Consider the following 24781-nt stretch of genomic DNA (forward strand, 5'->3'; position numbering starts at 1 on the left):
ATCAGTTGGCCAGTTTTCTGTAATCTGGAGGGACTTTTGTAATCTCTCTCCACTAATACCTTTCTCATCAGGGTCGTCCCAAACATCGACAGGGGTGTGAAATGGCCGTGTAAAGGGAGGGGCCTGGTGCAGGCAGCGGACGTCCCACCACCAGTTGCATCGCTTAAACGCATTAACGACGGTCCATTTGCATTTACAGACTGCTACTGACAACTCCAGTGCTTTGATATTCTCTGAAAAAGGGAACGTGCCATTTTTTAAACATCATGATCCTGCAGTTTATGTATCAGTGCTTTGATTTCAAAAGCTGGATCATATTAAGTTTTGTTTTACTGCTTCTTGCAGATATTATCAAATATAGGAATCCTTCCAGGTTCCCCCCAGGACCCTGGCCTTTACCATTCCTGGGAAATGTCTTCACTGAGATAGATTTTAAGAACATGGATAAGGTAGGAGCAAATTATGTTAAATTAAATGCATAAATGTTTAAGTTCATGTATGTCGATTGACATTCATTTTAGACAGGATTTCTTTTATATTGCCCTATTTCTTGATTAAAAGAATAGTGGATGTTAGCAAGTTGACTGTACTATATACAAGTTACTCTGTATATATATATATATATATATATATATATATATATATATATATATATATATATATATATATATATATATTATTATTATGATACTTTTTATTTTATTTTTTAATTTTAGTTGGCTGATGTCTACGGGAAGGTGTTCAGTCTAAGAGTGGGCAGTGATAAATTGATAATCGTGTCTGGATATAAAATGGTAAAGGAGGCCCTCATTACTCACATTGACAGTTTCGTTGACCGTCCAAATGTCCCACTGTTTCAAAAAACATTTAAGGGACTTGGTAAGTACACCGATCATTATGACTTTTTTGCTTAAAAAGGCAACACTGTAAACTAGTCAAAATTCAAAACATTAGTTGCTAATAAACAGTACCTGTTTAGTTCTTGAAATTCTTTCATTCATTCATATTATGAAGGTACAATACTGAGTAATGGATACCTGTGGCGGATGCATAGGAAGTTTGCTGTCTCCCATTTGCGGACCTTTGGAGAGGGGAAGAAAAGTCTTGAGCTCAGCATCCAGCAAGAGTGTGTCTACCTCTGTGATGCTTTTAGGGCAGAAAAGGGTATCATCTGAATTCTAAATGAATTTGGAAGAACTTGCCAAATAATGACATATCCTTATGTATACATATACATAACTGTGTTTTCTTTCAAATAGCACCTTTCAACCCCATGGTCACCTTAAACAGCGCTGTTTCAAATATCATCTCGTGCTTGATATTTGGACAACGTTTTGATTATCATGATGAATGTTACCAAAGAATTCTGCGTCTTGACACCGAATGCATTCAGTTAGCAGGCTCTCCTAGAGCACAGGTACTGATTCATGACAGCATCCACACTTAATATTCTCACTTCCTTTGATTAATTCTAATTAAAAATATATTTTCATCACCCACTATATCATCTTACAGCTGTATAATGTGTGTCCTTGGCTCTTGGAATATTTACCCGGCCCCCACCAGACCATTTTTTCCAACTATAAGAAGATCACAGACTTCCTGAGAGGAGAGATCATCAAACACAGAGAGGACTGGGACCCTTCAAACCCACGTGACTTTATAGACAACTACCTGACTGAGATGGAAAAGGTACAGTAACTAAAGTAGGAATTTGTTTTATCATGCTTTTGAAATACTTTGAGTAAACAGGGTAAATTTGCAAGCATTTGTTTTGATATTGCCATTTGATCAGCCTGAGACACTATTTTAAAAAGAGAGTGCCGTGCTTGTGAAGAACTAATGTGTATGCATATTTTCTTGCACATTTTTTGTGTTGACTCCTACTCTTTCCAGAAAAAGAGTGACCCCGAGGCTGGTTTTAACATAGAAGGGTTAGTGGTGACTTGTCTAGACCTAATTGAAGCCGGGACAGAAACCGCAACTACAACATTGCGCTGGGGTCTGCTTTTTATGATCAAGTTCCCAGAAATACAAGGTGAGTGTACTTTTCTGATTTTTAATGCGGGAGTAATTAGCTTGGGAATCCATCAGGTCCATAAGCCTTCCATGAATAAGTTTGTCTGAAAACACACAATATACTTACTGTATATTTCTCATTCAGAAAAAGTCCAGGCAGAGATCGACAGGGAGATTGGACAGTCACGTCAACCTTGCTTGGCTGACAGAGTTAATATGCCATACACTGATGCTGTTATCCATGAGATTCAAAGATTTGGGAATGTTGTTCCCCTGGGATTCCCTAAACAAGCTGTTAAAGACACAACACTAGGGGAGTACTTCATTCCTAAGGTATTTATTCTATTCTATTCTATTCTATTCTATTCTATTCTATTCTATTCTATTCTATTTTGGGGTCTAGTCGTGTCTAGAATAGTAAAGTTTTCATTCTCTCTTTATTAGGGCACCTCTATGACAACAAACCTGTCTTCAGTCCTGCATGATCCAAATGAATGGGAAACCCCAGACACCTTTAACCCAGGACACTTCCTGGATGAAAATGGCCAGTTTCGGAAGAGAGATGCCTTCATGCCATTTTCAGCAGGTAATATTTTGTAAACACACCACCGGATATACAGTAACTTCTCAAAAAGTGATATGCTTGTATTTAGTCCTTTTCATTGACTTTGGGTCAATATTAAATATTTTTATGAATTTTAACTTGAGCTCATGACATTTGCTTACAGGTAAGAGAGCGTGTTTGGGAGAGCAACTGGCTCGTCTGGAGCTCTTCTTATACTTCGCCTCCCTGCTGCAGCAATTCACCATCTCCAAATGTCCAGGAGAGGAACCCAGTTTGGAGGGCGAGATATGGTTCACATATGCTCCTGCTCCCTTCCGCATTTGTTTGTCCTCACGTTAGAGTGTATAATGTTTCTTATATGTCTAATCTTTTTTTTCTTCTATTTTTTTTACCATTATATCTGTTTCAATGCATTGATGAATAGAAAGCAATGTATCAAATAATACTCTATTTTTATATTTGCATTATGACTTGGGGACAGGTTCGGTTTTTGAGTGTTTATTTTCCAAGCACAGCCTACATATGCTATAATTTGAACAAGAAACAATGAAGCATGTATACAAGTATCAATTATCGTATAATATCTACTCACTTGCATGATAATTATATAAATGCTACATACTCAAGAAAAATTGTTTCTTCAGAGTAGAATTTTAACACAAGTATATATTGAATATACAAAAAAATATACAAAAAAAAAACGTTTTAGTGTTGTTTAAAAAAAAACACACACACAAAAAATGTAGACACCTGTATCTACCAACATGTAAGTTATTCTTTGTTGCTAATAACGGTTACTAAGATATTACCGATGTAATATTTGACCAATATATTCACAATGTTTTAATGCTAATAGCTATTTGTTCTGATGTAGCCTACAGTAATCAACATTTGAAATGGATCAAAACCTTTCATCAAAGTTATGCATGAATTCTGAACAATACCCGATCTTGTGTTATCTGTTTTTGGACTTTTTTGATCCACTTCAAATGTTGACTACTGTATAAATGTAGATCAATATATCTATCTTGTATTAATAAAAATATTATAGACACCTGTGTCAATTATTTAGTGTTATTTTGATGTATATATATATATATATATATATATATATACATTTTTTCTATATTTTGTTATATAAAACAAAAATATAGACAAAAATAATTAAAATGACAAAAAACAAAACAAATCATAAAACTTAAACTAAAAATTAATTGAAAACATAAGATGTAAAAATGAATGGTTTAATTTTCCCACTGGATCCCTGTATAATTTTATACAAGCCGGCAACATTCAATGCACTATTAAATACTATTGTCCTACATTATAATGCATTATTTTGTTAAAAAAATATGCATATGTCTAAAAATGGACATCCCGTCAATGTCACACAATCATTTATTTATCGCTAGCTATTTTAGTCTGACTGACTCTGGTGGCCAACTAACATTACTATTTCTATCTAAATATATAATGACCAAATGCAACCAGAAACAAATGTTCAGTCTTGCTTGTGAAAGGTAATACCCCGAGACTGTTTTCAATTGTGCGGTGATTTGGACCGCCCCAAGCAGCACACGAAGCAGGCATTTTTCTCAATTTCCATTATGAGAGTTATGGAAAAGTTGCCGTACGCAATATGGCAGCGCCGTTGACATACGATCCAGCGGCCAATAGGGCGTCTATGTATTTATTATGCCTATGTGCAGAACAGATAGACAGAGAGATAGGCAGGCCCACTGGGCCCAGACTGGCTCATAAGAATGCACATGTTTGTGACCAGATTCAGGTTAATCATTTTTCAAGAACTGATTGAACTCTGCAATGAACTTGTGATCACTGTACATACTAAAATGTACCAAAGAATATGAAAGAGTGGGAAAAGATAAAGAATAGCCAATTATATTACTATGCATGTTGCAGAAAAAAACATTTAAGGTTATATATATATATATATATATATATGTGTGTGTGTGTGTGTTCATGGGGTCTCATTATCTGTCCTTCCTGGAACCTGGAGTGATCCCTTCAGATGTTGTGTAATATCCCTCTACTCCTCCCCTCCAGTGTTTACATTTCCCAGTCCTGTACATAAGTACTTTACAGACCACAGATCTCAAACAAGACAAAGGGAACCTGTCATTTCCCCTAACACCATGTTCTTACAAATCTTATTTGACAGCTTTGATTTTAAAATCTGGATCATTTTAATTTTTGTATTTCTGCTCATTGCTGATATTATCAAAAATAAGAATCCTTCCAATTTCCCCCCAGGGCCATGGCCTCTGCCATTCCTGGGGACTGTCTTCACTAAGATGGATTTTAGGACCATGGATAAGGTAGTAGCTAAAGTTTTTAATTTGCATGTCTGTCAGTTTACATTTGTTTTTAGGAATGATTTCATTTATGTTCTTGTTTATGTACTTATAACATGTTTTGACTATGTCAATGTTCCTGGGGTCGTATTCACAAAAAATCTTAAGGCTAAAAGTTGCTCCTAACTTTTTTCCCCAAAAGTTTTTCAAAAGGAGGTTAAGCCAGACCATGGTCTTGCAATTCTCGGATCTTCTGAGACATTAAACACTCTTCCAAACTCTCAGCAACAACCTCTATTGATGGGCATGACTCTTGCGAAAAAAAACAATACTTTTAAACTGGAAATCTTCAGACTCTACATGTTTCAAAGCTTGGTTGGGTGAACTGTTTCATGTCATACAACTTGGAGTCCAAATTTCATTTTCGCCAGTTCCAAACCATATGGCAGCCCTTCGTGGATTTCCTCAAGTCTGAACAGTGTATTGTTATTGTTCTCACTGTAATAATTCACTGTATCTGTGATGTTAATGTTTTTGTTTTGTTATGGTGGTATTGTTTGGTTTTCTTTGTATTCCTAAGTTGAAACATATGTAAAAAATTTAAATTAAAAAAAATTTAAAAAGTAGCTCCTTTACTTGCCGATTTAGGAGAACTCTTAAAAATAATGGGCGTGTGTGAAGAAATAACGGAAAGATGCAAATGCAAGTAAAAATCTCAGTTTATTTGAAAGCGGTCAGATGAAGACACAGGTCGGGGACAAACACTCAGGTGGAGATGAAGCAGGGACGAGATGGCGATCCGGTGGTGGTGCGGTGAACAGCGTGCTCGAGTGAAACAACCAGGAACCGTGGGACATCAGACGACACGAAGAACTGACGAAAATCCAGACGAAGAACTTTTCAGACGAGGCACAGGAACAGGACACACACCGAGGAACAACCACAACGATCTGACAACATGAGAGGGAAAATTACTGGGCATATAAAGGGAACTGGGATTGAAGACAGCTGGCGACACTAATCGACACAACGAGTAACCACACCCACACAATTACATTCACACAGACACATCAGCATGAGACAGCCGATTCATGAACCGTGACAGTACCCCTCTCCCTAGGAACGCCTCCTGGCGTTCCCAGACAACCTTACCTGTCGATTGTAATCATCGATAAGGGAGTGATCCAGAATGTCTCTAGCAGGTACCCAACTTCTCTCCTCCGGACCGTAACCCTCCCAGTCCACCAAGTACTGAAATCCGCGTCCCCTCCGTCTCGAGTCCAGAATGCGATGTACCAAATAGGTGGGTTCCCCATCTACGAGTCGCGGCGGGGGGGGAACCGGGGCAGGCGGATTAATGTGAGAATAAAACACGGGCTTGATTTTAGACACATGGAAGGCGGAGTGAATTCTCCTGTACGCAGGAGGAAGTTTGAGTCGGACTGTCACCGGACTAATAATTTTGGTGACAGGAAACGGGCCAATGAATTTGGGCGCTAACTTGTTAGACACGGAGCGGAGCGGAATATTCTTGGTAGAAAGCCACACTTTTTGACCCACGACGTAAACGGGAGGCTTTGACCGGTGGCGGTCGGCCTTGGCCTTCATGCGCCGCCCTGCTTGGAGTAGAGTCTCACGGGCTCTAGTCCAAGTACGGCGACACCTCTGGACGAATGCGTGAGCGGAGGGGACCGCGACTTCGGATTCCAGACTAGGAAAAATTGGTGGCTGGTAACCTAAACTACACTCAAATGGCGAGAGGCCCGTGGATGACACTGGTAACGAATTGTGGGCGTACTCCACCATAGAAAGCTGTTGGCTCCAGGACGAAGGATTCTTGGCAACCAAACATCGCAACATTCTCTCGAGGTCCTGATTGGCTCGCTCAGACTGGCCATTGCTCTGGGGGTGATAGCCCGAGGACAGACTGACCGTGGCCCCCAGTAACTTACAAAATTCTCGCCAAAATTTGGACACGAATTGGGAACCTCTGTCAGAGACCACGTCCATCGGGAGGCCATGTAACCGAAAGACGTGATCTATGACTGTGACCGCTGTCTCCTTGGCTGAAGGTAATTTGGGCAAGGGGATGAAATGTGCCGCCTTCGAGAACCGGTCCACTACGGTTAAAACAACCGTCATGCCTCTGGAGGGCGGTGACAAAATCTAGAGCGATGTGGGACCAGGGTCTCGAAGGGACAGACAGCGGTCGAAGTAACCCATCTGGGGGCTGGTTAGATGTCTTACCAGTGGCACAAACTGAGCAAGCCAACACAAAATCGTGAATGTCGCGAGCCATTAATGGCCACCAGAATCGTTGTTTAACTAAAAAACTGGTTCGCGTCACTCCTGGATGACAAGCCACGTTGGAGCAATGACCCCATCGAATAACGTCGGACCGTAACCCCTCCGGAACAAACAAACTACCCGGTGGGCAACCAGGCGGAGGCATTACCCCTTCTAAGGCTGTCTTGACCCTCGATTCGACCTCCCATACTAGGGTGGAGATGACAACCTTCTCAGGTAAAATACACTCGGGAGTCACCGGGCGTTCGGATGGATCAAAAATACGAGATAAAGAATCGGGTTTGATGTTTTTGGAACCCGGGCGGTACGAGAGAACAAAATCAAAACGTCCGAAAAAAAGAGCCCACCGAGCCTGCCTGGAGTTGAGTCTTTTAGCCGATCTGATGTACTCAAGATTCTTATGATCGGTCCAGACGATAAAGGGTACCCCCGAACCCTCTAACCAATGACGCCACTCCTCCAACGCTAACTTGACTGCCAACAACTCTGTTACCAATGTCATAATTACGTTCGGCAGGCGATAGTCGATGAGAGAAAAACGCGCAGGGATGCATCTTGTCGTCTGAGGAAGCGCGTTGTGAAAGCACTGCTTCTACTCCCACCTCTGACGCGTTGACCTCCACCACAAACTGACGTGTGGGATCAGGTGTGACAAGAATGGGAGCCGAAACGAAGCGACTCTTGAGGTTGTTGAACACTGCCTCGGCAGTGTTCTACCACCTGAACGTCGTTCGGGGGGAGGTCAAGGCAGTCAGAGGTGCGACTAGTTGGCTGAAATTGCGAATGAAACGCCGGTAAAAATTGGCGAACCCCAGAAACCGCTGTAGGGCCTTACGGGAATCTGGACTTGGCCAATCTACCACAGCCTTAACCTTGTCAGGATCCATGCGCACTCCCTCAGAAGAGATGATGTACCCTAGGAAAGGAACAGACTGTGCATGAAACGCGCATTTCTCCGCCTTGACAAAAAGCCCATTCTCTAACAACCTCTGGAGCACTCGTCTGACGTGTTGAACGTGTTCCTGGAGAGACGAAGAAAAAAAATCAATATGTCATCCAGGTAAACATATATGAACTGATCTACCATGTCTCTCAACACGTCATTAACGAGTGCCTGGAAAACCGCTGGACTGTTGGAAAGCCCGAAGGGCATAACCAAATATTCAAAGTGTCCTCTAGGGGTATTAAAAGCGGTTTTCCATTCATCCCCCTTCCTGATGCGAACCAAATGATATGCATTACGTAAGTCCAGTTTCGTGAAAATAGATGCTCCCTGCAACCTCTCGAAAGCTGAAGACATCAACGGCAAAGGATAAGAATTCTTTACCGTGATGTTGTTCAGCTCTCGGTAATCAATGCAAGGTCGCAGAGAACCATCCTTCTTTCCAACGAAAAAGAACCCCGCCCCCGCAGGAGAAGAGGAAGGTTGGATGAACCCAGAGGCTAGAGAATCAGAAATATATTTCTCCATGGCCTCCCTCTCGGGAACAGAAAGAGAGTAAAGTTTGCCCTTAGGCGGAGATTTACCTGGCAGTAGATCTATTGCACAGTCATAGGAATGATGCGGAGGAAGAGAAGCAGCACGAGACTTACTGAACACCTCCTTCAGGTCGAGGTACTCTGCGGGCACGTTAGACAAATCCGCCGCCTCACTCTGAAACACAGAACCAGACACAGAAGGACAGGCAGACACTAAACAGGACTCATGACAGTGGTTACTCCATGTGGAAACAGTGTTAGTGCACCAGTCGACACGGGGGTTGTGTCTGGAAAGCCACGGGTGTCCCAAAACCACTGGTGCAAGTGGTGAGTCCATGAGGAGGAATGAAATGAGTTCCGTGTGATTGCCAGAAGTGATGAGGGTGATTCTTTCAGTGGAATGAGTAATCCGGGGGAGTTCTTGACCATTGAGTGCGTTGACAGTAATCTGGTGTGAGAGAGGAGTGATGGGGATTTGAAGCTTAAGTGCAAGTTTGAAGTCCATGAAATTACCCTCTGCTCCCGAATCCAGTAATGCGTTGGTGCAGTGCGACGACGTTCGCCATCTCAGTCTTACCGGGAGGAGGGTCGATGATGGTGATGAGGTCTTCTCGGCGGAGATCCCACCCGATAGTAGCCTCATACTTACTACCGGGCTACCCCTTTTACCGGGCAGGCATGGATGAAATGGCCCGCCCGGCCACAGTACAGACAGAGTCCTTGGGATCTCCGCCTTTCCCTCTCCTCCCGGGAAAGCCGAGCTCTCCCCACCTGCATGGGCTCATGATCGAATGCGGGGCTGACTGCGCTCGCGCCACTGGGCTGGAAATCCTCCGTGCTGGGCTGTGGATGGCTGGTACGCGTCAATCTGGTCACACGATTCAGTCGAGCGTCTACTCTCAAAGCAAGTTCCACCAATCCATTTAGCGTCTCGGGTAAGTCCAAAGCATAAATTTCTCTTTGAACGCGGTCAGCCAGCCCATGCAGGAACATATCCCACTGCGCCTCCTCGTTCCAACGGCACTCTGCGGCCAGGGTGCGGAACCGGATAGAAAAGTCCGCCACCGAGCCTTCTCCCTGTCTCAGTTCGGCGAGTAATCTGGCCGCCTCCTTACCCGCCACAGCACGATCGAATACCCTCTTCATTTCTTCGGAGAGTGCCTGGAACGAGGTGCAGCAGTTGTCTCCGTTCTCCCACACCGCCGTTCCCCAAAGTGCTGCTCTTCCTGACAGCAGGGTCAAAACAAATGCCACCTTCGCCTGTTCACTCTGGAAAGTGCGTGGCTGTAGAGCGAAATGCATGGAACATCTCGTGAGGAACGCTCTGCAAAACTCTGGCTCGCCGGAATAACCCTCAGGTGTGGGTAGGCGTGGCTCTGGGCGATCAGCTGCAGCAGGTGCTGGTGGTGGGGGAACGGGCGGCGTGGGGGGCGCAGTGGGAGTCCGTAGAAGTTGTACCTGTTGGGTGAGCTCGGACACCTGCTTCACGAGTGCTTGCACCGCACGACCTGTGCCCGAGATGCTTTCCTCTTGTTGGTCCATACGTGAGATACTGTGGGCGATGAAATCGTTGATCTGGGACGTGCTTGCTGCATCCATGATGTGGTCAGATCGTTCTGTGAAGAAATAACGGGAAGATGCAAATGCAAGTAAAAATCTCAGTTTATTTGAAAGCGGTCAGATGAAGACACAGGTCGGGGACAAACACTCAGGTGGAGATGAAGCAGGGACGAGATGGCGATCCGGTGGTGGTGCGGTGAACAGCGTGCTCGAGTGAAACAACCAGGAACCGTGGGACATCAGACGACACGAAGAACTGACGAAAATCCAGACGAAGAACTTTTCAGACGAGGCACAGGAACAGGACACACACCGAGGAACAACCACAACGATCTGACAACATGAGAGGGAAAATTACTGGGCATATAAAGGGAACTGGGATTGAAGACAGCTGGCGACACTAATCGACACAACGAGTAACCACACCCACACAATTACATTCACACAGACACATCAGCATGAGACAGCCGATTCATGAACCGTGACAGCGTGTTGGTCCTAAATTTAGGACTCCTAAATTTTTTGCTCTAAGAGTATTTCACAAAGCATTCACCTAAATTTGTGAAAAGTTTTTATTTTATTTTAAATAAAGAATATAAAGAAAAAAGAAATAAAAAAAATTATATTTAAAAGGAATTTTATTTTTTGAATTTCAGTTGGCTGATGTCTACGGGAAGGTGTTCAGTCTAAGAGTGGGCAGTGATAAAATGATAATCGTGTCTGGATATAAAATGGTAAAGGAGGCCCTCATTACTCACATTGACAGTTTCATTGACCGTCCAAATGTCCCACTGTTTCACAAAATTTATAAGGGACTTGGTAAGTAAACTGACTATAATGCTTAAAATTAAACCAATTTTTATTCTCAAATGGAGTTGGTGATTTCTTAGTGATAATCAAACTTTATGTAGGTTTAACATTGAGTAGTGGATACCTGTGGCGGATGCATAGGAAGTTTGCTGCCTTCCATTTGCGGACTTTCGGAGATGGGAAGAAAAGTCTTGAGCTCAGCATCCAGCAAGAGTGTGTCTACCTCTGTGATGCTTTTAGGGCAGAAAAAGGTAGACTAAATGTAATCAACTGGAGAATTATTGTTCATTGGGGCAAAGAAGGATGAAAACAATTTACCAGTTTGATAAATATTCATGCTTTCTCCCAAACAGGACCTTTCAACCCTATGGCCACCTTACACGGTGCTGTCTCAAATATCGTTGCCTGTATGACATTTGGACAACGCTTTGAATATCATGATGAATATTACCAAAGAATTCTGCGTCTTGACAATGAATGTATTCAGTTAGCAGGCACTTTTAGAGCACAGGTACTGATTCATGACAGCATCTTTAGACACCACTTTAATATTCTAACTTCCTAGTTAATTATAATTAAAAAATATTTTTATCTCCCACTATATCATCTTACAGCTGTATAATGTGTGTCCTCGGCTCTTGGAATATTTACCCGGCCCCCACCAGACCATTTTTTCCAACTATAAGAAGATCACAGACTTCATGAGAGGAGAGATCATCAAACACAGAGAGGACTGGGACCCTTCAAACCCACGTGACTTTATAGACAGCTACCTGGTGGAGATGGAAAAGGTAACTAAAGTGGGATTTTTTTATTAAAAGTTTGAATAATCCCCCCCCCCCCCCCCCTCATTTGAATAATTCAATACTCTACCCCCTCCCCCCTCAAGAAAAAGAGTGATCCTGAGGCTGGTTTTAACATAGAAGGGTTGGTGATATCTTGCCTAGATATGACTGAGGCTGGGACAGAGACCTCTGCTACTACATTACGCTGGGGTCTACTTTTTATGATCAAATTTCCAGAAATACAGGGTTAGTGTGGTTTCAGTTTTTATTTACTGGTTACAGAATATTGCACATAAATGTCCCCACTTTAGGACTAACTTGTATTTCCCATTCAGAAAAAGTCCAGGCAGAGATCGACAGGGAGATTGGACAGTCACGTCAACCTTGCTTGGCTGACAGAGTTAATATGCCATACACTGATGCTGTTATCCATGAGATTCAAAGATTCGGGGATATTGTTCCACTGGGATTCCCTAAACAAGTTGCTAAAGACACAACACTAGGGGGGTACTTCATTCCTAAGGTATTTATTCTATTCTATTCTATTCTATTCTTGCTTGAAATATAGATATCTAAGTTTTAATAGAAAATAATCTTGTTGGAATAAAATTCTTAAGACAACCAGTCATTGTTTCTGTACTGGATGCAGCATAAATGCAATAGTTTTCATTCTCTCTTTATTAGGGCACCTCTATGACAACAAACCTGTCTTCAGTCCTGCATGATCCAAATGAATGGGAAACCCCAGACACCTTTAACCCAGGACACTTCCTGGATGAAAATGGCCGGTTTCGGAAGAGAGATGCCTTCATGCCATTTTCAGCAGGTAATATTTTGTAAACACACCTGATATGACTTCTCAAAAAGTGATATGCTTGTATTTATTTTTTTAATATGGTATTAAATACACAAGAGCAAGACTAGCACACGACATACTAATTAAACTTGATGTACCTACATTGAAGTGAATTAAGAGGGCAATAAACTAACCGATCTTATGATGTATATAATTTAGTAACCAAAGTAGTTTTTCTGGCTCAATGAATGAATGAACTCTCAAGCTGTTATGCAACAGACACAATACATTTACAGAGCCGAGTCAAAAACATAGTGAATAAGGAATCGAATTGGTCAGTTGTTTTTGTTTGACGTTACAATGCTACATGTGAGAGAGGACGTTTAGGATGAACTGATTCATTAGGATGAATTACATACAGTGAGTGATGAATTACATACATTTTAATTTTGAGAGTTGAGCGTTTTAGTGAGCAATTGTCAGACATTAACCCTTGTGTGGTGTTCAAAACCCTATAACCCCCGGGATCTTCCCGGTCAAAAATGACCGGACTATAAAAAATAGCTTATAAATCTCTCATTATACTATATTTTCACCCAATATTGGATTCAATCTTTTTGTCAACTTGTTCTCTTTCAATTAGGACTGGTTTTATATTTCTATTTGCATCTAATTAATCGTAGGCCTCATTTATTTGACAGTAGGGATCTAAATTTTTGAGTACATTTTTTTTTTTTTTTTTTAATAATTTTGGAAATATTAAATAAAATCTGAAGAAAATTGGCACTGTTTATCACACTAGTCTACTTTATTTTTTCACCAGGAATTTTGTTTTGAAAAACTTTTATTTTGTACAAAATGGCACATTGTCACACTTGTGGTCTTCCCGGTCAAAAATGACCGGCCTACAAAAAATTGCTTATAAATCACTCGTTATGCAATATTATCACCCAATTTTGGATTCAATCTTTTTGTCAACTTGTTCTCTTTCAATTAAGACTGGTTTTATATTTTTATTTGCATCTGAATAATCGTAGGCCTCATTTATTTGACAGTAGGGATCTCATTTTTTGAGTAAAAAAAAACATTATTTTTGAATAATTTTGGAAATATTAAATAAAATCTGAAGAAAATTGGCACTGTTGATCACACTAGCCTACTTTAATTTTTCACCAGGAATTTTGTTTTGAAAAACTTTTATTTTGTACAAAATGGCACATTGTCACACTTGTGGTCTTCCCGGTCAAAAATGACCGGCCTACAAAAAATAGCTTATAAATCACTTGTTATGTTGTATTATCACGCAATATTGGATTCAATCTTTTTGTCAACTTGTTTTCTTTCAATTAGGACTGGTTTTATATTTCCATTTGCATCTGATTAATCGTAGGCCTCATTTATTTGAGAGTAGGCATCTCATTTTTTTAGTAAAAAAAACATTATTTTTGAATAATTTTGGAAATATTAAATAAAATCTGAAGAAAATTGGCACTGTTGATCACACTATTCTACTTTAATTTTTCACCAGGAATTTTGTTTTGAAAAACTTTTATTTTGTACAAAATGGCACAGAATTACACTTGTGGTGTTCCACTGGGCCATTGAGGGCCATTGTTTCAATGGGCCATTGAAAGTGAATGGGAGAGACATGTGTTAGAAGTCCATGAGGAATATCTTTAGATCTGAGTGATGGATTATGGTGAGTTTGGGCTCTTTTTAATCTTAACAATCTCATGTAAATAATGATGTGCCATTTTCCACAATTTATCCATGCTTCATTGAGTTGTGAGTTAAAACGCGACATACGTGCTAGGCTACATCTATATTCAAGGCTCTGTGAGCGCCTGTGGGGGTTCGTGTGTTACAACTCCATTTGGAATATATTTAGATCTGAGTGATGGATTATGCTGAGTTTGGGCTCTTTTTAATTGTGATAGTCTACTGAAAATAGTGATGTACATTTTTCTACGATCTGTGCATGCTTCGTGAAGTTATGAGCGAAAACCAAACACAAGTTCTTCATGAGTATATACTTGGCTAGGTGCGTCTGTGGTATTTTTTGTGTTAGAACGCCATGAGGAATATCTTTAGATCTTATTGATGGAATATATTGAGTTTGGGCTCTTTTTAATCGTGAGCTCCTGCTGTAAATAACGATGTGTCATTGTTCATGATTGATGTATGTTTCATGAAGATACGAGTAAAAAGGCCAAGTCTAAGCTACCTTGCTTGGCTATGTGAGTCTGTGGTATTTTTTGTGTTAGAACTCCATGAGGAATATCTTTAGTTATAAGTGATGGATTATGTTGAGTTTGGACTCCTCTTAATTGTAAGCATCTGCTGTAAATAATGATGTGTCATTTTCCACAATCGGAGCATGTTTCATGAAGTTACGAGCGGAAATGTGTCTAAAATTCCATCATTCATATATGGTTTACACATGGGTCTCTTGAAGGGCTTCTTTTACAAAAACCTCGCTCAAGTTTAGTAAAAAGCCTGAAACAATTATGCTTGCTGTATTCTACTCATTGAGACCTTTCAAATGACATATGACACAGGACTATCTGAGCTGTATGATGTATTTGACATATTGCTGAATGTAGTACAAAAAAGTAGTTTATAAATTATGATTTTTTTTTCTTCTATTTATCAGCAAATAACTCAGCACTACTTTGGAGTTTATCAAATTGGCTACATTCATTGTAAATTTCAGACTCTAAGCTTTCAAATGACACCTATTTTAAGTTGATCAAGGTAATAGTTTTGAAAAATATTATGATTATTTATTTTGCAGCTAGGTGGCGCCTGTGGGGGGTACACTCTGCTATAGAGTGATAACTCGGCTCTCGTTAGGAGTTGATCAAAGGGATTAGATGCATTAAAAAGCTGAGATTCTAAGCTTTAAAATGATACCTATTTTGTTGTTACATTCATTGGTTGCATTAGTCTCTCCCATTCACTTTCAATGGCCCATTGAAACAATGGCCCACAATGGCCCTCAATAGCCCAGTGGAACACCACAAGTGTAACTCTGTGCCATATTGTACAAAATAAAAGTTTTTCAAAACAAAATTCCTGGTGAAAAATTAAAGTAGACTAGTGTGATCAACAGTGCCAATTTTCTTCAGATTTTATTTTATTTTATTTTTCCAAAATTATTCAAAAATAATATTTTTTTACTCAAAAATTTAGATGCCTACTCTCAAATAAATGAGGCCTACAATTAATCAGATGCAAATAGAAATATAAAACCAGTCCTAATTGAAAGAGAACAAGTTGACAAAAAGATTGAATCCAATATTGGGTGATAATATTGCATAAAGAGTGATTTATAAGCAATTTTTTGTAGGCCGGTCATTTTTGACCGGGAAGACCACAAGTGTGACAATGTGCCATTTTGTACAAAATAAAAGTTTTTCAAAACAAAATTCCTGGTGAAATATTAAAGTAGAATAGTGTGATCAACAGTGCCAATTTTCTTCAGATTTTATTTAAAATTTCCAAAATTATTCAAAAATAATGTTTTTTTTACTCAAAAAATGAGATGCCTACTCTCAAATAAATGAGGCCTACAATTAATCAGATGCAAATAGAAATATAAAACCAGTCCTAATTGAAAGAGAACAAGTTGACAAAAAGATTGAATCCAATATTGGGTGAAAATATAGCATAACAAGTGATTTATAAGCAATTTTTTGTAGTCCGGTCATTTTTGACCGGGAAAACCACAAGTGTAACAAGGTGACAAAACCCCCCCTAAAAAAGTAAGAAAATTGTCAAAAAACATTTGAAAGGTAGTTATACCATCTGTGAATCAAGTCACTAAGTTTCAGTCCAAAGCGATAACATTAACTAATATTTTGGGGTAAAAGAAAATTCTCTCCGGGTCAAAATGACCCAAACACCACAGTGTTTGGGCTTATTGTTATAATTGTATACTCATCAAAGCTTGTTGCTGGAAAAGCTACAGTAACAGTCACGCTAGTGACCATAGTGAAAATTTGTCCTAGGTTAGTAGCGATGCCATACTTCTAATTAGTTTTCTTTTTCTTTTCAATGCTACAATATGAAGTGTAATTTTGCCGTATGACATTTGCTTACAGGTAAGAGAGCGTGTTTGGGAGAGCAGCTGGCTCGTAATGTGATCTTCCTGTTCTTCACCTCCCTGCTGCAGCAATTCACCATCTCCAAATGTCCAGGAGAGGAACCCAGTTTGGAGGGCGAGATATGGTTCACATATGCTCCTGCTCCCTTCCGCATTTGTGTGTCCTCACGTTAGAGTGTATAATGTTTCTTATATGTCTAATCTTTTTTTTTTTCTACTTTTTTACCATTATATCTGTTTCAATGCATTGATGAATAGAAAGCAATGTATCAAATAATACTCTATTTTTATATTTGCATTATGACTTGGGGACAGGTTCGGTTTTTGAGTGTTTTCCCAACCTGATTATTTTCCAAGCACAGCCTACATATGCTATAATTTGAACAAGAAACAACAAAGCATGTGTACAAGTATCTATTATCATATAATATCTACTCACTTGCATGATAATTATATAAATGCTACATACTCAAGAAAAATTGTTTCTTCAGAGTAGAATTTTAACACAAGTATATATTGAATATACAAAAAAATATACAAAAAAAAAAGTTTTAGTGTTGTTTAAAAAAAAAAACACACACAAAAAAAATGTAGACACCTGTATCTACCAACATGTAAGTTATTCTTTGTTGCTAATTACGGTTACTAAGATATTACCGATGTAATATTTGACCAATATATTCACAATGTTTTAATGCTAATAGCTATTTGTTCTTATGTAGCCTACAGTAATCAACATTTGAAATGGATCAAAACCTTTCATCAAAGTTATGCATGAATTTCAATACCCGATCTTGTGTTATCTGTTTTTGGACTTTTTTGATCCACTTCAAATGTTGACTATTGTATAAATGTAGATCAATATATCTATCTTGTATTAATAAAAATATTATAGACACCTGTGTCAATTATTTAGTGTTATTTTGATGTGTATATTTTTTTTTTCTTTTTTTTCTTCTATATTATATATATATATATATAAAAACTTTAACTAAAAATTATTTGAAAACATAAGATGTCAAAATGAATGGTTTAATTTTCCCAATGGATCCCTGTATAATTTTATACAAGCCTGTGGCAACATTCAATGCACTATTAAATACTATTGTCCTAGTTATAATGCATTATTTTGTTAAAGGGGTGGTAAAATGCCCTTTTCACAAGATATAAAATATATCTATGATGTCCCCAGTATGTGTGTGAAGTTTTAGCGCAAAATACCCCACAGATATTTTTATATAGCAAGTTAAAGTTGTCACTTTTTGAGGGTTTGCAAAAACGCACCGTTTTGTGCCTGGCCCTTTAAATGCAAATGAGCTGCTGCAGAGGGCGGGGTTTCAAGAGCTCGTGTGTGTTAGCAGCTGCTATTACCTCACCAGACACACTAAAATGACAGAAACTGTTCTGCCTTTAATGTTTAAACGGAGTCAGACAAAGATGAAGAGACTCAAGAAGAAGTGACAACATGTAGAATGCAACAGGACGTCTCTGAATGGTTAGTTGATGAATTTATGTTGCTGATGTGGAGTTAACTATCTTCAATTAGGATATTCTGTCATGATAATCTATAAATTGCTCATATATGAACTGTTGTGAGATGCACACAGAGTGACTTTCTATTGCATGTGAAAAGATGGATGCTAAAGTTTGAGCTGACTCACAAATGTACTCTTATACAACAACTTTTCCTCTTCTCAACATGGACTGTGTGTTCCCGGGGGCGGGGTTTATGTAAATTCTAGGGTTAGTGATGTCACTAACCCGGGAGGAATGTCGTGTAGTCCCAACAGTCCTTTTCTTTAAGAGCAAATATCTTCCTTTGCTTTGAACTTTGAGTATTGTAACTTTGCAGATGTTGTTTATGCTCAAACAGCAACATTACACACTAACTAAAGTTAGAAAAGTGAAATCATACTCAACCACCCCTTTAAAGAAAATCAAAATACCCTGAGGATGGCTAACTAGGCATGGAGCGTATGTCTAAAAATGGACATCCTGTCACTGTCACACAATCATTTATTTATCGCTAGCTATTTTAGTCTGACTGACTCTGGTGGCCAACTAACATTACTATTTCTAATTATATAATGACCAAATACAACCAGAAACAAATGTTCAGTCTTGCTTGTGAAAGGTAATACCCCGAGACTGTTTTCAATTGTGCGGTGATTTGGACCGCCCCAAGCAGCACACGAAGCAGGCATTTTTCTCAATTCCCGTTATGAGAGTTATGGAAAAGTTGCCGTACGCAATATGGCAGCGCCGTTGACATACGATCCAGCGGCCAATAGGACGTCTATGTATTTATTATGCCTATGTGCAGAACAGATAGACAGAGAGATAGGCAGGCCCACTGGGCCCAGACTGGCTCATAAGAATGCACATGTTTGTGACCAGATTCAGGTTAATCATTTTTCAAGAACTGATTGAACTCTGCAATGAACTTGTGATGACTATACATACTAAAATGTACCAAAGAATATGAAAGAGTGGGAAAAGATAAAGAATAGCCAATTATATTACTATGCATGTTGCAGAAAAAAACATTTACATATAAGGTTATATATATGTGTGTGTGTTCATAGGGGTCTCATTGTCTGTCCTTCCTGGAACCTGGAGTGATCCCTTCAGATGTTGTGTAATATCCCTCTACTCCTCCCCTCCAGTGTTTACATTTCCCAGTCCTGTACATAAGTACTTTACAGACCACAGATCTCAAACAAGACAAAGGGAACCTGTCATTTCCCCTAACACCATGTTCTTACAAATCTTATTTGACAGCTTTGATTTTAAAATCTGGGTCATTTTATTTTTTGTATTTCTGCTCATTGCTGATATTATCAAAAATAAGAATCCTTCCAATTTCCCCCCAGGGCCATGGCCTCTGCCATTCCTGGGGACTGTCTTCACTAAGATGGATTTTAGGACCATGCATAAGGTAGTAGCTAAATTCATAAGTTTTTAATGTGCATGTCTGTCAGTTTACATTTGTTTTTAGGAATTATTTCATTTATGTTCTTGTTTATGTACTTATAACATGTTTTGACTATGTCAATGTTCCTGGGGTCGTATTCACAAAAAATCTTAAGGCTAAAAGTTGCTCCTAACTTTTTTCCCCAAAAGTTTTTCAAAAGGAGGTTAAGCCAGACCATGGTCTTGCAATTCTCGGATCTTCTGAGACATTAAACACTCTTCCAAACTCTCAGCAACAACCTCTATTGATGGGCATGACTCTTGCGAAAAAAAACAATACTTTTAAACTGGAAATCTTCAGACTCTCCATGTTTCAAAGCTTGGTTGGGTGAACTGTTTCATGTCATACAACTTGGAGTCCAAATTTCATCGCCAGTTCCAAACCATATGGCAGCCCTTCGTGGATTTCCTCAAGTCTGAACAGTGTATTGTTATTGTTCTCACTGTAATAATTCACTGTATCTGTGATGTTAATGTTTTTGTTTTGTTATGGTGGTATTGTTTGGTTTTCTTTGTATTTCTAAGTTAAAAAAGTAGCTCCTAACTTGCCGATTTAGGATAACTCTTAAAAATAATGGGCGTGTTGGTCCTAAATTTAGGACTCCTAAATTTTTGCTCTAAGAGTATTTCACAAAGCATTCACCTAAATCTGTGAAAAGTTAGGAGTCAAGAGGACTCCTACGTCACTAAGACCAAATCACAAACAATCCTAAAAAGGCTGTTGCCCCAGTAAGCCGCCCAAAGACACTGTACACCATTGAGGCAATAGATCAGAGTTTATGATTCTTTTATTTTATTTTTGTAATTTCAGTTGGCTGATGTCTACGGGAAGGTGTTCAGTCTAAGAGTGGGCAGTGATAAAATGATAATCGTGTCTGGATATAAAATGGTAAAGGAGGCCCTCATTACTCAGATTGACAGTTTCGTTGACCGTCCAAATGTCCCACTGTTTCAAAAAACTTATAAGGGAATTGGTAAGTAAACTGACTATAATGCTTCAAATTAAACCAATTTTTATTCTCAAATGGAGTTGGTGATTTCTTAGTGATAATCAAACTTTATGTAGGTTTAACAATGAGTAATGGATACCTGTGGCGGATGCATAGGAAGTTTGCTGCCTTCCATTTGCGGACTTTCGGAGAGGGGAAGAAAAGTCTTGAGCTCAGCATCCAGCAAGAGTGTGTCTACCTTTGTGATGGTTTTAGGGCAGAAAAAGGTAGATTAAATGTAATCATCTGGAGAATTTTTGTTCATTGGGGCAAAGAAGGATGAAAACAATTTACCAGTTTGATAAATATTCATGCTTTCTCCCAAACAGGACCTTTCAACCCTATGGCCACCTTACACGGTGCTGTCTCAAATATCGTTGCCTGTATGACATTTGGACAACGCTTTGAATATCATGATGAATATTACCAAAGAATTCTGCGTCTTGACAATGAATGTGTTCAGTTAGCAGGCACTTTTAGAGCACAGGTACTGATTCATCTTTAGACACCACTTTAATATTCTAACTTCCTAGTTAATTATAATTAAAAAATCTGTTTTCATCACCCACTATATCATCTTACAGCTGTATAATGTGTGTCCTCGGCTCTTGGAATATTTACCTGGCCCCCACCAGCAGATGTTCTCCAACTATAAGATCATCACAGACTTCCTGAGAGGAGAGATCATCAAACACAGAGAGGACTGGGACCCTTCAAACCCACGTGACTTTATAGACAGCTACCTGGTGGAGATGGAAAAGGTAACTAAAGTTGGATTTTTTTATTAAAAGTTTGAATAATTCAATACTCTACCCCCTCCACCCTCAAGAAAAAGAGTGATCCTGAGGCTGGTTTTAACATGGAAGGGTTGGTGGTATCCTGCCTAGATGTGATTGAGGCTGGGACAGAGACCTCTGCTACTACATTACGCTGGGGTCTACTTTTTATGATCAAATTTCCAGAAATACAGGGTTAGTGTGGTTTCAGTTTTTATTTACTGGTTACAGAATATTGCACATAAATGTCCCCACTTTAGGACTAACTTGTATTTCCCATTCAGAAAAAGTCCAGGCAGAGATCGACAGGGAGATTGGACAGTCACGTCAACCTTGCTTGGCTGACAGAGTTAATATGCCATACACTGATGCTGTTATCCATGAGATTCAAAGATTCGGGGATATTGTTCCACTGGGATTCCCTAAACTAGTTGCTAAAGACACAACACTAGGGGAGTACTTCATTCCTAAGGTATTTATTCTATTCTATTCTTGATTGAAATATAGATATCTAGGTATTTTAACAGAAAATAATCGAATGTTGGAATAAAATTCTTAAGACAACTAGTCATTGTTTCTGTACTGGATGCAGCATAAATGCAATAGTTTTCATTCTCTCTTTATTAGGGCACCTCTATGACAACAAACCTGTCTTCAGTCCTGCATGATCCAAATGAATGGGAAACCCCAGACACCTTTAACCCAGGACACTTCTTGGATGAAAATGGCCAGTTTCGGAAGAGAGATGCCTTCATGGCATTTTCAGCAGGTAATATTTTGTAAACACACCACCTGATATAACTTCTCAAAAAGCTTGTATTTTTTTTAAATATGGTATTAAACACACAAGAGCAAGACAAGCACACGACACACTAATTAAACTTGATGTACCTACATTGAAGTGAATTAAGAGGGCAATAAACTAACCGATGTTATGATGTATATAATTTAGTAACCAAAGTAGTATTTCTGGCTCAGTGAATGAATGAACTCTCAAGCTGTTATGCAACAACAGAGCCGAGTCAAAAACATAGTGAATAAGGAATCGAATTGGTCAGTTCAGTTGTTTTTGATTGATGTTACAATGCTACATGTGAGAGAGGACGTTTAGGATGAACTGATTCATTAGGTTGAATGTTCAAGTCTTACAATGGTACATACAGTGAGAATTGAGCATTTTAGTGAGCAATTGTCAGACAATAAACCAGTGTTTGGGCTTATCGTTATAATTGTATACTCATCAAAGCTTGTTGCTGGAAAAGCTATACAGTAACAGTATAGTGACCATAGTGAAAATTTGTCCTAGGTTAGTAGCGATGCCATACTTCTAGTTCGTTTTTTTTTTCTTGTCAATGCTACAATATGAAGTGTAATTTTGCCGTGTGACATTTGCTTACAGGTAAGAGAGTGTGTTTGGGAGAGCAGCTGGCTCGTAATGTGATCTTCCTGTTCTTCGCCTCCCTGCTGCAGCAATTCACCATCTCCAAATGTCCAGGAGAGGAACCCAGTTTGGAGGGCGAGATATGGTTCACATATGCTCCTGCTCCCTTCCGCATTTGTGTGTCCTCACGTTAGAACAAAACAAAATAATTAAAATCAGACATAAAGCATGTTTTCTGGTATGTGTTTCTGGCTGAACATCAACTGTAACTACACCACAAGTTATAGTTTATGTTACCATAATCGTCACATTTTTCAAAATGCAATGTCATTATAATCTTTGCAAGAGCAAAATGAAAAATTCATTACAAGAGCTAGAATTCCTGTAGAGCAAACAGTAGAGCATGACACTAGCAATGCCAAGGTCATGGGTTCAATTCCCAGGGAATGTATGAACTGATAAAGTGTATAAACCTTAAGTGCTTTAGAATTTTGTGTTTGCACTTTTTTGCGGTAGCTCTGTATTTTTCTATGGCATCGCTGTCAAAGTAAATTTGCTTGTTGAAGAGTTGAGGAAAGTTATCATCAGCACTGTGATGTTTGAAGCGGATGCATAACAAATGTCAGTAGACCGGGGAGATTTTAAAATTGAGTAGTTCATTCATAAATCTGAAAGATCTTTCCTCTTTAATCGCTTTAGATAAAAGCATCTGCCAAATACATAAATGCCAACTGTTGTATTGCAGACTTGTTTTTTATGTATAAATGTTCATGTATCCATACGTGTGTCAATGCACTTTGTAAATGATTTACTGAAGTGCTATTTGTCATGGAAATAAATTACACCTGAGATGAACGTTTGTCACATATCTCTGTTTCATGCAAAAAGATATAGATGAATAGAATTGTTGCACACAAAAAATATTCTTTTAGTTACTTTAACTATAACCCAGTGAAGGAAAGTTTCAGTCACAGACTCAATACTAACAGCTGAGGTATTACGTAACATTGGGGCCCGAGACCCATGAGAGGCCTCTTCCTCTTGAACCCAGACTGCACATAGGAGGGACAAACTCTCTTTTAGATTCAGTGTGTGTGCTTGTTTATTTAGGTCCGATAAATGTGCCTCTCTATATGCAGGAGGTCCACATTCTTTTGTCCCATTTTGATGGGTTTGTTTGTTCAATCAACTGCATTTAATGGATTTTATTAATTTTAATAATACTTCTCACATTTTTTTAAAAAAGTGTGAGAAGTAAAGTTTATATTTAAAAACCTCTTAGATTTTGAATATAGAGCAGCACATATTAGGCCTACAGTACATCTCACAATGTTTCTGCAGAGAATAAGAGGGAAAGAGCCAAACAAGAGTGTCTTATTACCTCTCCCAACCCTCTCGACTACTTAATCATTGAGAAACAAAGGCTCTAGATGCAAGTTCTCATGAGCATTCTAATATGGTACATTACACATATTATGTTTTAGAAATTTTATAGGCTACATAGACTGTGCTATTATGCATCAAGAACCATTCTAACTAAAACACTTTAACACTGTACCGATTGCACAGATGTTCATATCTGCTGTCAGCATGCGTGTGTGGCTTATCTCTTCAGTCTGTAGTTCAACTGTATAATTCAGTCATTATTCATGACTTGTTCCTGGTAAAGATTCTTTTGGAATGTATAGTTCATACAGAGGTTGGATTGGGGGTGTGTTATTGTTGGAAACTATAGTATAAACTTAGGCATACATTACATAACATAGTTGCATAATGGCTCCCAAACTGTTCGTATGCTCCCTTGCTGCTGACTGAGACCCACATGAACTTTTTTTTTCTCTTCAGAAAAAAAAAAAGTGCATGTGACCTCTCTCTCACACACCCTAAGCACAATAGTCCGGCTGAAATAAGTTTACTTCAG

General features: G+C 39.0%; 2 protein-coding genes across 2 annotated transcripts in view; both read left to right on the forward strand.

Annotated features, from left to right (window-relative positions):
* Window positions 1–23713, forward strand: part of LOC307168614 (uncharacterized protein) — a 31325-nt gene extending 7612 nt beyond the window's left edge. The window contains exons 2-19 of the mRNA XM_079888743.1: window positions 72–449; window positions 717–879; window positions 1015–1164; window positions 1260–1417; window positions 1516–1692; window positions 1897–2038; window positions 2165–2352; window positions 2464–2605; window positions 2748–2918; window positions 19408–19679; window positions 20526–20688; window positions 20781–20930; window positions 21033–21190; window positions 21288–21464; window positions 21533–21674; window positions 21764–21951; window positions 22107–22248; window positions 22879–23713. Of these exons, the coding sequence (XP_079744869.1) occupies window positions 267–449; window positions 717–879; window positions 1015–1164; window positions 1260–1417; window positions 1516–1692; window positions 1897–2038; window positions 2165–2352; window positions 2464–2605; window positions 2748–2918; window positions 19408–19679; window positions 20526–20688; window positions 20781–20930; window positions 21033–21190; window positions 21288–21464; window positions 21533–21674; window positions 21764–21951; window positions 22107–22248; window positions 22879–23054 (3042 nt within the window). The 5' untranslated portion in view covers window positions 72–266 and the 3' untranslated portion in view covers window positions 23055–23713. The remainder of the gene's footprint in view (window positions 1–71; window positions 450–716; window positions 880–1014; window positions 1165–1259; window positions 1418–1515; window positions 1693–1896; window positions 2039–2164; window positions 2353–2463; window positions 2606–2747; window positions 2919–19407; window positions 19680–20525; window positions 20689–20780; window positions 20931–21032; window positions 21191–21287; window positions 21465–21532; window positions 21675–21763; window positions 21952–22106; window positions 22249–22878) is intronic.
* Window positions 4568–17643, forward strand: LOC307168540 (cytochrome P450 2J2-like). The gene is made up of 9 exons (XM_079888647.1): window positions 4568–4923; window positions 10902–11064; window positions 11157–11306; window positions 11409–11566; window positions 11670–11846; window positions 11945–12086; window positions 12176–12363; window positions 12525–12666; window positions 16740–17643. The coding sequence occupies exons 1-9, from the start codon at window positions 4741–4743 to the stop codon at window positions 16913–16915; spliced, it is 1479 nt and encodes a 492-aa protein (XP_079744773.1). The 5' UTR covers window positions 4568–4740; the 3' UTR covers window positions 16916–17643.
* Window positions 23714–24781: the final 1068 nt, after the last annotated feature.

Source organism: Squalius cephalus (assembly GCF_949319135.1).
Source record: "Squalius cephalus genome assembly, chromosome: 12".
In the NCBI taxonomy this organism is placed as follows: Eukaryota; Metazoa; Chordata; class Actinopteri; order Cypriniformes; family Leuciscidae; genus Squalius; species Squalius cephalus.

Bases quoted from the DNA above. Each gene is read 5' to 3' on its own strand.
- LOC307168540 (XM_079888647.1), top strand. From the start codon at position 4,741: ATGTTCTTACAAATCTTATTTGACAGCTTTGATTTTAAAATCTGGATC. The intron at 11,065-11,156 runs GTAAGTAAACTG...AACTTTATGTAG, and splicing joins CAAAATTTATAAGGGACTTG to GTTTAACATTGAGTAGTGGA. The intron at 12,667-16,739 runs GTAATATTTTGT...ATTTGCTTACAG, and splicing joins CTTCATGCCATTTTCAGCAG to GTAAGAGAGCGTGTTTGGGA.